Source organism: Malaclemys terrapin, chromosome 9 (genome assembly GCF_027887155.1).
Source record: "Malaclemys terrapin pileata isolate rMalTer1 chromosome 9, rMalTer1.hap1, whole genome shotgun sequence".
In the NCBI taxonomy this organism is placed as follows: domain Eukaryota; kingdom Metazoa; phylum Chordata; order Testudines; family Emydidae; genus Malaclemys; species Malaclemys terrapin.
In genome coordinates, this window is record NC_071513.1 from 93,077,158 (window position 1) to 93,091,171 (window position 14,014).

General features: G+C 42.0%; 1 protein-coding gene across 6 annotated transcripts in view; it reads left to right on the forward strand.

Annotated features, from left to right (window-relative positions):
- The window catches only part of NAALADL2 (N-acetylated alpha-linked acidic dipeptidase like 2), an 899,698-nt gene that overhangs the window by 468,231 nt on the left and 417,453 nt on the right, over window positions 1-14,014 (forward strand). For all 6 annotated transcript variants that reach the window (XM_054039851.1, XM_054039853.1, XM_054039852.1 and 3 more), the window contains one exon: window positions 11,541-11,814. In XM_054039851.1, coding sequence (XP_053895826.1) covers window positions 11,541-11,814 — 274 coding nt within the window. The remainder of the gene's footprint in view (window positions 1-11,540; window positions 11,815-14,014) is intronic.

A 14,014-nucleotide genomic window follows, 5' to 3' on the forward strand; every position in this document is an offset into this window, starting at 1 on the left:
GGCACAGTGCTGCCTACCTCATGAGAGCACTCCAGCCAGGGCCATACTATGACATGTATCTTGTTAGTAATAAATCACAGTTGCTGTATATTGCTAAAGAACTGTTTATGCTTCATACAAAATACAGATATATTCTACTTAGAAACAATCAGTTCTGATGGTTTTCTACTTTTATACCTCAGAATACTTTATCTTGTGCTTTAAATATTGTGGTACTTCTTTCCATTTAAAAAACAACTCTTTACATATATTTTCCACGTCACTTCATCCATAATTTGAATGAGAGACATTGCTTTGCAGAGGAGATTATGTGAATATGTCTTTTCTGCAAGTGGTGATGGTCTGGGCCAAAGTTCTTATGCTGTCTTGGAACTCAATTCCATATTAGAATCTGCTACTATAGAAAGTCTGTGCAAAGTCCCATAAAAACCTGCAGGAAGGGACATGAGAATAAAATGCTTGTCTGCATGGAGAGATAACTCACAGCATCCAAGGACATGTGTCTCATTTCATGGCCTTGTATAAAAATTATGGCAGCCTGTGAACTTAATACAGTCACAGATTTTTGGTCCCCAGGAACTACTGCAGCTGAGGGTGATTGCCTGGTAGCACAGCTGCATTGCTATGAGGGAGCGGGAGAAGGAAAATGTTGAGGTTGGTATTGTACAAAATCTTTGAAAAAATGGCCCTGGAATCCCATGAATCCCCTGTGATCTGTCATGTATGGAAGCAGCTTTTCTTTTGTGGTGGGGGCAAACTAGGGCAGATCAGCATTATTGGAGTACAGGTTTTCTTGGTCAAAACTGGCCTCCCCCCACCCTTATTTTTTTTGGAGAGAAACTGATTTTTTTTTTTAAATGTGACATCATTCTTGAATTTCTTACCAAATCATGGTAGGAGCAAATTCTTAGCAAAGGGGTGTTTCTACGTTTTTTGTTAGTGAGTTTTCAAGAAGCAAAAAATTGTTGGTGGCTATTTTATTAACAGTTTGGGTGACTGTAATGACGAAATAATTTTTGATTAAAACGTTTTTGGGAAAAAAAATAGGTCAGTTCCTAAACCCTGTAAAACTGAAACAACTTTGACAGTTGTATTTTTTAAAAACTGGTTCTTCAACCAGTTTTAGGGCAACCCCCTACTCCCAGGGAGACCGTGGATAGAGAATCTCAATTTGAAAATCCTTGCAGATATTTCCTCAAAATCCCCATTAAAGATTTTTCACACATGAAGGGGAAAAAAATCTGTCTCTCTAGTTTTGCTCTCAAAACTATAGAATTCTATCAGTCTTTTATTAAGAACTTTACTGTTTGTATCTATATCAAATAGGAATTTCTGATAAAGAGCTCTGTATCTTAGTGATTATCATTATTATATCCATTAGACAAGGGCAATGTGGTGTTAATGGGGGAATTATTCCAAATTTAACTTCTGATTTAGGGGACAAGAAATCTCAGTTTTTCAGCAATCACTTCATGTATTTCCAAGTCTTCTGATGTGCACATCTGGCCTATTATTTGGTATGACGAGTTATCTCTTTTAGCAAGCAATGGTGAAAGAAGTGCTGCTAGAGCAAAGAAGTCTCCATTGCACTGCTTCAGCCGTACTCTCCCCACGGTCATTAGTTTTAAAATGAAATTCCTGTCTTGCGCATGTGTTCATTTCTCTTTATAGTCACCTGGTACAGCTTTGTATTTTGATGTTGTCACTCTGCTGTGTTGGGATGGAAAGCCCAACATTATGACTGCTGCCTGTGCAGCCCATCATCTTGTAAACTATTTTATCATCTTTAGCACTTCCAGCCTTAAGCAATACTGGCCAACTTGTAATCTCTTGCAGTTAGGCTCTGGGCCATTCTGCAAGTCAGGGACTATAAACTCTCTCCTGTCTTCGAGAAAAAGCCCATGAATATGTCTTCCTCAATTTTTTCCTGATCTTTTCATCATTTCAAAGAAGGAAAACCAGTTAAGATTTGCATCTTGGCCTTAATGAAACATTGTGTCCCCTTTGCCTGTCTTGGTTCCTAGTTTGTTATTAAATGTTTGGGTCTAGTGCTGCCCTCACATTCAGCCTGTAAAACCTATTATCTCCATTATGGCTGCACAAGGTATACAGGAGTTAGGGTTACCATACGTCCGGATTTTCCCGGGCTCAAATCCCCGTCCGGGGGGAAATCCCCAAAAGACGGGCACGTCCGGGAAAATCGGGAAGGAGGGAGGGCTCGGTGGTGCTTGGCCGGGGCCTCTTTGGCTGGGGTCGGGGCCGGTGCGGTGCCGGGCCGGGGTCCAGGAGCCGGGCGCGCGGTGCCGGGCCGGGGTCCAGGGGTGCAGTGCCGGGCCGGGAACCAGGGGCGCAGTGCCGGGCCGGGCGGGGAGCCGGGGGCGCGGTGCCGGGCCGGGGTCCGAGCCGGGGGGCCGGGCCGGGAGACGGGGTCGCGGGGCCGGGCCCGCGGGGCCGGTCCGGGGTCGCGGGGCCAGGGAGCCAGGCCCGCGGAGCCGGGGAGCCGGTCCGGGGTCGCGGGCCCGGGGAGCCAGGCCCGGGGAGCTGGGAGCCGGGGTTGCGGGGCCGGGAGCCGGGGGGCCGCCGGGGGGTGCGCCGGGTCGGGCCAGGGACCGGCAGTGCTGGGCGGGCCGCGGGTGCTCGGCCGGGGGCCGGGGCCGGCACCCCAGGGCCCGAGCCGACCCAGGCTGGAGCCGCTGGGGGGCCAGCCTGGGCCGCGCCTCCTCCCCCCACAGTCCCCCTTACCTGCTTCAGGCTTCCCGCGAATCAAATGTTCAGCAGCGGAGACTTTGGGGAGGGGGCAGAGTTGGGGCGGGGGGGCATGGGCGGGGCCCCGTGGAGTGTCCTCCATTTGGCGGCACAAAATATGGTAACCCTATAGGAGTGAATTAAGTATTTAGGAACAGAGAACTGGGATGGAACTCCTGGGCTATCGAATCCAGTCCCCTGTTATCACAAGCACCTAGTCATAATCTCATTCATAAATTTATCAATCTCCATTTTAAAATTAGTTAGGTTTTGTTTTTCCTCCTGCTCCCTCACTGCTGTTAGAAAGCTGTTCCAGCACCTTACCCCATCTCTGATGTTAGAAACCTCCTTCTCATTTCCATCCTAAATGTATTCATAGCTAGTTTATACCCATTTGTTCTTGTGCCAAGTGTAACTGAATTCCAGTTTACATCCAAATGGAACTTGACAGAAATCCCAAATAACAAAACACAATCTAGTAAATAAGAAATGTAGCCTCATTCACCACTTTCTAACATTAAAAGGGGAAAGTTAATAATGTGCATAAATATGTTAAACTATATAATTTTGTATAAATAAATGTGTATTGATATAGTGTACCCTCCTGCTTAACGAGAAATAGTACCAATTTTAGGTTGCAAATAAACATGTTTTAATGGTTATACCAACCAATGAGAGTAAACCTTTCTTTGAGAAAATAATTAAATAGTACACTTATTAGTAAAAAGTAAATCATTTTAAATCAAGGTTTTCTGCTTGTTAATGTAAACTCTGATTAAAATCCGTGTTTTTAATCAATCCACATTGCATAGGAGGACCAATACTGGTTACACAGACCAAGGAATGCAGATTTAATGACACCAGTATCAGATTTCTTTGCTCCTACTGGCTGTCTCAATGCTTCAGTTCAGCGGGTTTTCTAAATTTGATTACATAATAGATAACATTAGACACTGCACCCAAGGTGCAATGGTAGCACCCAAAAGTGTACCAGGTGCGTAACAGACACAAGTAAAGGCATCCTCCCTGCCCTAATGAGTTTATCATTGAAATTCAGTCATGAAACCAGCAAGGTGTGGTCTGTACCAGAATGTTGTACCAGCAAAGGTTTCCTTATGGGGAAATGAAAGGCAAGTCAAGCATTATGGTAACAAGATCATGTGCTTATGCTGATAGTTAACCTTTTGTTTACTTTTTATTATTTACTTCTTATAGTCGTCACAGAGAAATAGCCATGTGCTGTTTTTAGGACATGTGCAGCCAGTGGTTTATTTCGGTATTGCTTTGAAACTGTTGTGGCCACTGCCAGAGGCCCGTAAAGGGGAGGAGGAGGAAGGTAGGTCTGCTGCTAACTAGGAGGGGAAGAAAGAAGGAGGAGATTAGTTGTCATTAGCTTCAAGGACAGTGATGGGGGGAGGGGAGGACTGGCTCCCTCCTCAGCAGGCTGGTGGAGGAGAAAGTGGGGGTAGAGTTGGCCACTTTCAAACAACTCAGTTGGGGAAGCAGGGAGAAGCCCAAAGAGGCTGCTGACACAAGGAAAGGTCAACTGATTCCCCAGCTTCTTTCCACAGACAGAGAGGAGGGTGAGGGGCCAGATGCCCCCACAGAGGAAAGGAGGCGGCAGCCCCCACACCGCACATGGTCACTGCCTGGGGAGGGTAGAGATCAGACGGTCGCTGCGTGTAGGGAGATAGAGACAGGTAGGACAAGTGGCCATTGGATCAGGGAGGTGGCGGCAAATAGGTGGTTGGCACACCCGTTCTGGGGGCTAGTCCTGCTGAGTTGAAGAAGCGTGCTTGTTGCCTTACCTCTTCTGCTGCCTGTATCCCAGTGAGGCCCCATAGTGACATTCTGATGACTTTCTTCTACCTGAAGTACGAGGAGGATTAGGTCTTTTGTGTCTGCCTATTTCTGAGGGTGTTCTAAAGCTTAATTTGGGAAAAGCTTCTTGAAATCCTCAGATGAAAGCCACTATATTATTCTGCCTGTTGTTGTTATTCATGTAATGTACTTGTGCCAGATTCTAATACCCTTATGTACATGAAGATCATTAGCCAATGAAAGTCCACTGACTTAAATAGAGCTATGCAGAATTAGAGTAGCTGAAGATGTGGCCCCTAGAGTAGTACCTTACTTGGCAGTATCACTATTGATTTCCACGGAATAACTTGCTGAATAGAGTATTACAAATTATAAAGCGAATAAGAGTATCAGAAACTGGCTCACCATTAAAGGCAGTAGTGTAAATGAAAATTGCCATCGAATTTCTATTGAAGCTTTAGATACTGAAAACATTCTCAGTAGCAGTTGCATGATGATGCAGACACTCTGTTCCTTTCTACAGCTCACCCATGCTATCTTGTTACCAGCCTTAATATTCTGTAAATTAAAAAAAAAAAATAAGTAAATTAACTCACGTTAGTAGGATGCAGAAAGTGACTGCAATGTGTGAGGTGTAATGTTGGTTTTTCTCATTAACTGATAAGGAAAAAAACCTTCTAGTACTTTCTGGGTTTCTGAATTTGGAGTACTGTCGGAAATACTATTCTTCTGGCATTGTTTCTGTTATCTAACCAGCTTGTCACAAACAATAATGGTCCAAATTAATCCCTGGTGTAAATCAATGAAATTAGTGGATTTACAACAGGGAGAAATTTGGCTCAACCTTTTTAATTAAACTGCCAAAAGTGTTTGTGTTATTTTGTTCTCCATGAGACTTATCAAAGACACCTAATATCTGCTGAGTTGTTTAACACATGTGCCGTGATTTGCAATTTGATTTTAATAGGCTGTAAGGAAATTTATGAAGTAAATAGTAGGTGTATTCATTTCTGTAATTCAGTCAAGTATATTGTCACAAAAGTTTCAAAGGCATACTTCATTTAATTATAGAGTAAAAAGCATCTTTAGTTATTATTGAGGGAACAATTTGATAATTGTGTCCTTTTAAAAAATAATAATAATAAACTGCCTTTTATTGCAACAGAGTGCTGGCTGTTGAAATGTGCCATAACCTTATTTGTATGGGATGGGTTTCTTCCAATTATTTATTCTATTACTGTTTCTAACACCTGTGGGAAATGTGGATCTTGAAGTAGTGACTGTGTTAATAAAATGACTTTGTATGTTTCTGTACTGTCCAAGTTTGTCATTGCATTAAAGGGCATAGCAGATGAAATTGGAGACTTGTAATGTACTACTGATTGGATTAACTTGTCCAATTTGTGCAGCCTGCTTGAAGACTTATTTTAGATAAATTAAGAAGATTAAATCTGGAGAGTGACCTTTGACAATTATTCCTCCTGACTGGATCTCTGAAGTCTTTAACATAAGCCCAGCGTTCTTGTAAAGAAGTTGAACTCTGTACAGCAGGAACTCTGACTGTTGTACAGATTACATTCTGATATAATGTATCTAGTCTCTTTCAGTAGAGGTTTTTCAAATATTTTCATCTGCATGTGCAATCAATAACATATGCTGCAACCTCTAATGTCCTGTAGGTGGCATTAGCCATTGAAGTGTACTATACTGTGGGGTGAAGTTGTAACATGATATCACTCAAGGTTGTTAATGCATCACCAATATGATATGGTATTTCCTTTTCACTTTTATAAGGTTGTGAGTGACATTGTGTGTATAGTAAATGTTCCTTAACTAATGGAGTTTTAAATTGTAAGATAGTATTATTAAAAGGAGAGGTTTAAATACCCTTTTCCTGTTATGTTTTCCTGTTCCAAAGTCCACTGAAGTCAATGTAAGTCTTTCTATTTATTTCAATGGACTTTGGATGAGGCTCTTTGGGCCAAATTTTTAAAGGTATTTAGATTCAGATAGGCTACTAGTGAGATTTTCAAAATTGTCCTGGTCCTTACTCCAATGGATTTCTGCCAGTGTTTTAACAATTGTTCATTGTTTTGTTCATCCATTGATTACCCTAGGAGTTAGGCAGCTAGTCACTTCTGAAAATCCCAGTAGGTTCCTATCTTCATCTTTAAATGCCTAAATACCTTTAAAAATGTGGCTCTTTGAGCACAGAAAATCAAATGTCACAAGCTATTCTAAGGAGTACAAGTGAGCAGGGCCGGCTCCAGGGTTTTTGCCGCCCCAAGTGGGGGGGAAAAAAAATAAAAAAGCCGCAATCGCGATCTGCATCGGCAATTCGGCGGAAGGTCCTTCGCTCCAAGTGGGAGTGAGGGACCGTCTGCCGAATTGCCGCCGAATAGCTGGACGTGCTGCCCCTCTCCAGAGTGGCCGCCCCAAGCACCTGATGGGAAACTGGTGCCTGGAGCCGGCCCTGCAAGTCTAAGCTGAGATGTCACTAACTGGTGGTTTGGGGTTATATCACTGAGTCTCAGTTGTATAATCATGTACTCTTCAGGCCTAACTGAAATGTTAATTCGGTTCAATATAAAATGTGTTAAGCCTGTTACTTTGTTTATAGATTCCTAGATGCCAAGGGCAGAAGGGACCACTGTCATCATCTAGTCTAACCTCCTATATAACACAGGCCACAGAACTTCCCCAAAATAATTCCTAGAGCAGATCTTTTTTATTAAAAAGTATCCAGTCTTGATTTAAAAATTGTCAGTGATTGAGAATCCACCACAACCCTTGGTAAATTGTTCCAATAGCTAATTACTCTCACCTTTAAAAATGTATGCCTTATTTCTATTCAGAATTTATCTAGCTTCAACTTCCAGCCAACTTTTTCTACTAAACTGAAGAGACCATTATTAAATATTTGTTCCCCATGTAGATAGATATAGACTGTAATCAAGTCACCCCTTCTCTTCAGTAAGGTAAATAGATTGAGCTCTTTGAGTCTATCACTACAAGGCATTTTCTAATTCTTTAATTCATCCTTGTGGCTCTTCTCTAACCCTCTCCAATTCATAAACCTCCTTCTTGAATTGTGGGCACCAGAACTGGACACAGTTTTCCAGTAGTGGTCGCACCAGTGACAAATATAAAGGTAAAATAACCACCATACTCCTACTTGAGATTCTTCGGGGTGCCTCCCCGGATTGCTCTTTTGGTCACAGTGTCACACTGGGAGCTCATGTTCAGCTGATTATCCACCACAACCCATTTTTCAGAGTCACTGCTTCCCAGAATAGAGTCCCCCATCCTCTAAGTGTAGCCTACAGTCTTTGTTCCCGGATGTATACATTTACATTTAGCCATATTAAAATGCATCTTTTTTGCTTGGTAAGCTTGTGTCCAGCTTACCAAACTATCCATAAAAACAGCCATACCGGGTCAGACCAAAGGTCCATCTAGCCCAGTATCCTGTCTTCCGACAGTGGCCAATGCCAGGTGCTTCAGACGGAATGAACAGAACAGGTAATTATCAAGTGATCCATCGCTTGTCACCCCTTCCAAGCTTTTGGCAAATAGAGGCTACGGACACCATCTCTGCTCCTCCTGGCTCATAGCTAGGCTAATATCCTGGCTAATCTCCAGATCACTCTGTATCAGTGACCTGTCCTCTTAATTATTTACCACTCCTGCAATGTTTGTGTCATCTGCAAACTTTATCAATGAGGATTTTGTTTTCTTCCATGTCATTGATAATAATGTTCAATAGCATATGGTCAGAAACTGATTCTCAGGGCATCCCACTGGAAACACACCCACTCAATGATGATTTCCCATTTAACATTACATTTTGCGACATTTTGTACAGCAGGCAGTTTACATATCCAAGCAAAGACCTCCTAGTACCCTTTCAGCATGCCAACCAGGCTACTACTCTTCAGAGCTCCCCGCAGTATGGTGAATGATTCTGAGTTTGGGGGTGACTGATGTCTTTTATCTCCCTTTCATTTTAGGCTTCCATTTTTCCACTAAAATTATCATTAAACGTCTCTCTGAAGCTGGTCAGACTAGATCCATTGTTTCCTTCAGTTCTTTCATCAATGCCACTCTGTGGATCATCCAGTAGCAGGTGTTCAGCAGTGATGTAAACTGTATTTGGCCCAGAAAAGCGAAAATCAACCTATTTGTGGTCTGTCAGCCTATTGAGCAGTATTGACAAAATCATTTCTAGGCTCAGGTGTTTTGCATGACACTTCACAGTGTTGCCCGGACAACCCTTTATTGTGGATATCAAGGCTGAGGAAAACTTTCTGTCAAATAATATATTATGATACTTAGTGAAGCTGTTCTTTTCAGCTTTGCAAATTGTTTTGCTCAGTGAACGTAGGCTAAATGTTTAATTGTAGCTAATTTCCAGCATCATCCCCTCCCTCCAGCCCCCTACAAAATGACATCAAATGAACTCTCCTGTGTTGAATAGATTTGATTCAAACGAATCATTTTGTAAAGCTGAGACTTTTGGAAAAACAAAACAAAACAACCTAGTGGGTGTCCAGTGAATATTAGGTATTTTTTCATTAAGTAAGGCGTTTTAAAAAAAATGGGCTATTTCTTAAAAATCTAGTTGTGCCGCTGAGTTCTGAGCTTCCTGGAAGTGGAGTTTCTGCTCTTTTGGTACACTGCGGATGGTCTTGTATTTCAACTAAACTGTAAAGTACCATACTATGGCACTGCTGGATGCTCTAAAATAATAGTTATTATGGCAATTGTTAGCAATGGTTAAAAATCATGTTAAAGATGCAGTTTTACAGCAAAGTACACCTCTACCCCGATATAACACGACCCGATATAACACGAATTCGAATATAACGCGGTAAAGCAGTGCTCCGAGGGGGCGGGCCCGCGCACTCCAGCAGATCAAAGCAAGTTCAATATAACGCAGTTTCACCTATAACGTGGTAAGATTTTTTTGGCTGCCGAGGACAGCGTTATATTGGGGTAGAGGTGTATAATCCCTGTAACCATGCCTTCATTTTGTATGTCTTTGGCTGTCTTAAAATTCAACATAGATTATGCCACTGAGAAGTTCAAATCTCCTGATAATGGTCAATTGCCAACCGCTCCAAAGCTACTGATCATAGATTTTGTGAGTTTCCTTATCAAAGGGTGGCTGGCCATTGCGAATGAAGCAGATCCAGCGCCTGTATGCCAGAGCAGGTGCTTCCATTTGGCCAATTAAGAGGGCGGAGTTGCACCTAAGGATTAGAAAAGATCAGGGAGCAAGCCACTGAGGGGGAGTCCTGGAGAGAGTCAGTCAGGAAAAGTCAGAAGACAAGAGATCGTCTCTGGGGAAAGCTGCCGTGAGCAGAATGCTCATGATAGGCCTTCCCTAGGAAGAGGGAGGAATTGGCTGGGAGACTATGTCTGAGACCTGGTCAAAAGCTGAAGGTAGGACGGCAGCAAAAGGAGTTTGCTAGCCGATGTGTCCAAGTCACGGCCAGGGCTGAAAGCAACAGAAGCAGCAGTAGCAGAGGGAGTTGCCTCCTGACTCTGAGCTGGGGCCCAGGGCTGAAGAGCCTTGAAGGCAGGGAGCAGCAAAGGTGCTTAACTGCTGGAATCTCTGGAGCTGAAGAGCTGGACCCAGAGGAGTTGTGAGAGGCCTAGGGGAAGTGAGGAATGTTCCTTTGGCAAAGATGATCCCAGCATAGAGGCAATGAGGGTTTCTGCTGGGAAGAGCTGGGTTGCACTCAAGTTGGAAGGGGTAGGGTGGTTATCCTGTTACAAGGACAGGAGAGGGCCACACTAGAGAGCTGGGATGTGGTGAGAGATGTTTAGGCATGGTGAGAGATGCCGTAACTCTATGCTGCACTGTTTGGACTATCATGGGGGAAATCTGGATTACTGTTATGGGACTTTTATTATGATTTATATGCCTGGGACTTTTGTAATAAATTAACCTCACTTGGGAAAACTCTGAAAAGGGTAACTGAGGTAGGTGTGCCTGTCATTTCCCAGCCTGCAGCAGGAGTGTGCTCCAGACAGCATCACCCTATCACACTCCTGTGCCATGTTTTAATTATGATCCACTACTTTGTGGAGATTGTAATACTACAGAATTTAGAAAGATTCTTTTAAACAGATGTAATATAAAATTAGCAGACTTAGTTTAAAAAAAAAATCTGGACATAAATATTTAGAACTTGCTTTCACATTCATCAGTGGATCAAAATGTGGAGCCCTTCCCCATACTTCTCGAGATGCATAGAGTGAAATCCTGCCCCTACTGAAGTCAATGGGAGCTTTGTCATTGACTTCGCTGAGGCCAGGATTCCATCCCTGATTTCTATTGCAAGCTCAGTCAGTTAATCACAATGTGATAATGGATAAGTTATTTACCCTCTCTGTGACTCAGTTTGCCCATCTGTAAAATGTACCTAAGTTTTAAGGTTTTATGAGGTGGAATTAATGTTTCTAATGTTTAAACTCATAAATGAAAGTTACTTTATAAATGTTAAGTATCAATTATCTTGTTTAGAATTGATCAGGTTTGAGGTTAAAAAATAAATATTCCCTCTGAACATAATTTTGTAGCCAGGCTAGCTATAGGGATAAAAGCCAGCACCCAGAAATTTAACAAGCAGATACTTCAGCATGGAAGTGCAAATTTTACATGTAAATATTGAACGCTTTACAAATTATACTATGATTTGAAATCACTTCTGTAGGATTTTGGAATTCCAACAGGATATTTTTCTTAAAAGACAACAATTATTATTCTCCACAAAGAGTTTTATTTTTCTGATAACTGATAGGAATTACATGCAAAGAGAAAGAAAGGTGCTTTGTTGTATTGTATGGTAATCTATCATGAATTCCTTGCCTCACATTAATGAAATTGTGAACTGCTATATCTGTACAAGATGAATGTGTATTGGAAAAAAATGTACTATTACTGTTTTTTTTTTCCCTACCCCCAGAGATTTGATACAGTTGCCTAGGAAAGAAGAAGATACAGACATTGCAATGAAACTTCTGGTTCAATGGACGTCTTGTGGCCTTGAAGATGTTCAGCTAGTAAATTACTCTGTCTTGCTTGACCTGCCAGGCTCTTCTTCAAATACAGTAACTTTGAAAAATAGTGGTGAATGCTTTTATCCTAGTGGACAGAAGTGTTACAGGGAGACCAAAAAGCTTCACAGCCAAGACCTTCTGTACTCATACGCCGCTTACTCTGCCAAAGGAACTCTCGAGGTAATACAATCATTTGTCTTTGTCACTTCCAGTGAAATAGAATTAGAAAACAGCTTCCATCTGTCTTTAACTGGCAAGTCATGGGAATAATGGTGAAAACCTCAGACTAGAGATGAGCAAACAGATTCAGGTAAATAAGATGTGGCCCACTCCTCCGCTCAGACCTTGAAATGATCTGTTATGTTGTATTTTTACAATTAAATGTCAGCTGTCTCTCAACTGGTGGGCCTACATTTCCTGGTTTTAACTGGATATAAGAATCTGAGAGAGCTTTGTCTAGAACTTTGTCTTCTCCCTGTGCTTGTGTGAAGGAACTGCTGAGCAAACCCTGCCAACTAACACTTGAGAGAGGCACACAGAGAAGGGAAGATGAGTTTCTTTGCAATGAGATCTGGTTTAAGGACAGGATTAGGTGCCAGAAACTCATGAATTATAATCCTGGGTCTGACACATTCTCCATCTCCGGCCTTGGGCAACATTTAACATCCCTGCCTCAGTTTCCACATGGGGGTTATAATTCTTACTTACCTACCCAACAGGGAGGTTGTGAGGCTGCATAAATGTTTGTAAAGTGCTCTGAAGAAGGCAAACAATATAAATTCCACTGTTGATATTATTAGTGTCATCTTTCTCCTCTCCACTACAGGATGCGTCACACACAATGAAGCAGACCCTTTTTAATCTTATTTTATTTCCCCACGCTTCAAAAATAAATTTAGTTTCTTGTCATGACTAAAATATTAATAGACCAAAGAAGTGTGGCTAGGAAGTTGAGTTTTGGGGGATTCCACCCCCAACCCCCCACTGCCGCCCCCAACCTTTATACTTTCTGAACATTGTCCATCACTATGAGCTTTATAGTATATTAGGGTATGTCTACACAACAAAGAAAAACCCAGCCTCTGCCAGCTGATTTGGCCTCGGACTGTGGGGCTATTTCATTGCTGTGTAGACTTCCGGGCTTGGGCTGGAGACTGAACTCTGGGACCCTCCCACGTCGCAGTGTCAAGCTCCTTGAGCCCAAGTCAGCTGGCACGGGCCAGCCACAGGTGTCTAGTTGCTGTGGAGACATACGTGTAGTGATGTGGATACCAGCAGTATGATACAATTTTTGTACATTTTGCTTGTATTGTGTTTGTGACCGTACTGAATTTTCAAAGTCCACATGACTTCTATTTCCTCTGGGTATTCCTATCTTTTGTTCAACAGCTGATTGATTAGACATCCCAAGCACAGTATATGCAGGTATTGATAGGATGTAATGCTCTGTGGGAGTCTTGTCAACTGGAAAAATTCAATATACAGTATCCCTTAGTTTTAATAAACCCATAACATTAATTGTAATGAGATAAACATACAGTTGTGGTCTCTGAGATTAATCCCACAAGTGTAAAGCTGTCCTTAACCAATAAGGGGCCTGATAAACTGCAGACTAAAAGAGAGCTAGCCTCTCTGGGGACCAAAAATGAAGACTCTTGCAAAATCAAAGACGTTTTTACCAATGTCAGCTCACCACACAGCAATTTAAGTTACATTTCAGAATAGTTCTTTATTTACTAGGAGTTCTGCATAATGAAGCAGGACCATACACACACAGACTACATAGACATTAGTGGTGATTGAACCCTGGATCTTGCAGCAGGAAAAGCAAAAGACGCACCTTATCACTTGAGCCAAAGGAATAATTACTTTAGCTATATCAGGGTTTTAAGAACAGCAGCTAGAGATATGATCATTGGATTATATGGATGTTGTTTTAGAAAAGGCTAGACCCCAATGGATTATATGCATGTGCTCTTAGAAAAGGCTTTCCTCAGTGTCTATAGGTCCACAAAGTGCAAGTCCCATCGGTGGTAATGAACCATGACCACATATATATTTATCGAGACTACATTGTTATCAGCAGTGATCTAACCTTGGACTTGGAGTGCCTAAAGCACAAATCACTAACATTTGAGCTAAATGTGCAAGTATCTTAAACTGTGAGTACCAGGTTGTCATCATTACTAAAATAAGCCAGTAGAGGGAGACATGATCACATGAAGTAAGCCAGTAAATTACATTTCCTTTGGATGTCAAATAGCCTGGCAATGATTGAAACATCACAGGGTTTTTTTTTCTTTTCTTTTAAAAGATACTTTGTAACAAACTTGCCATAATATGGATTATTTTAATTTTCAAAACCTAATGCAAATCCTTA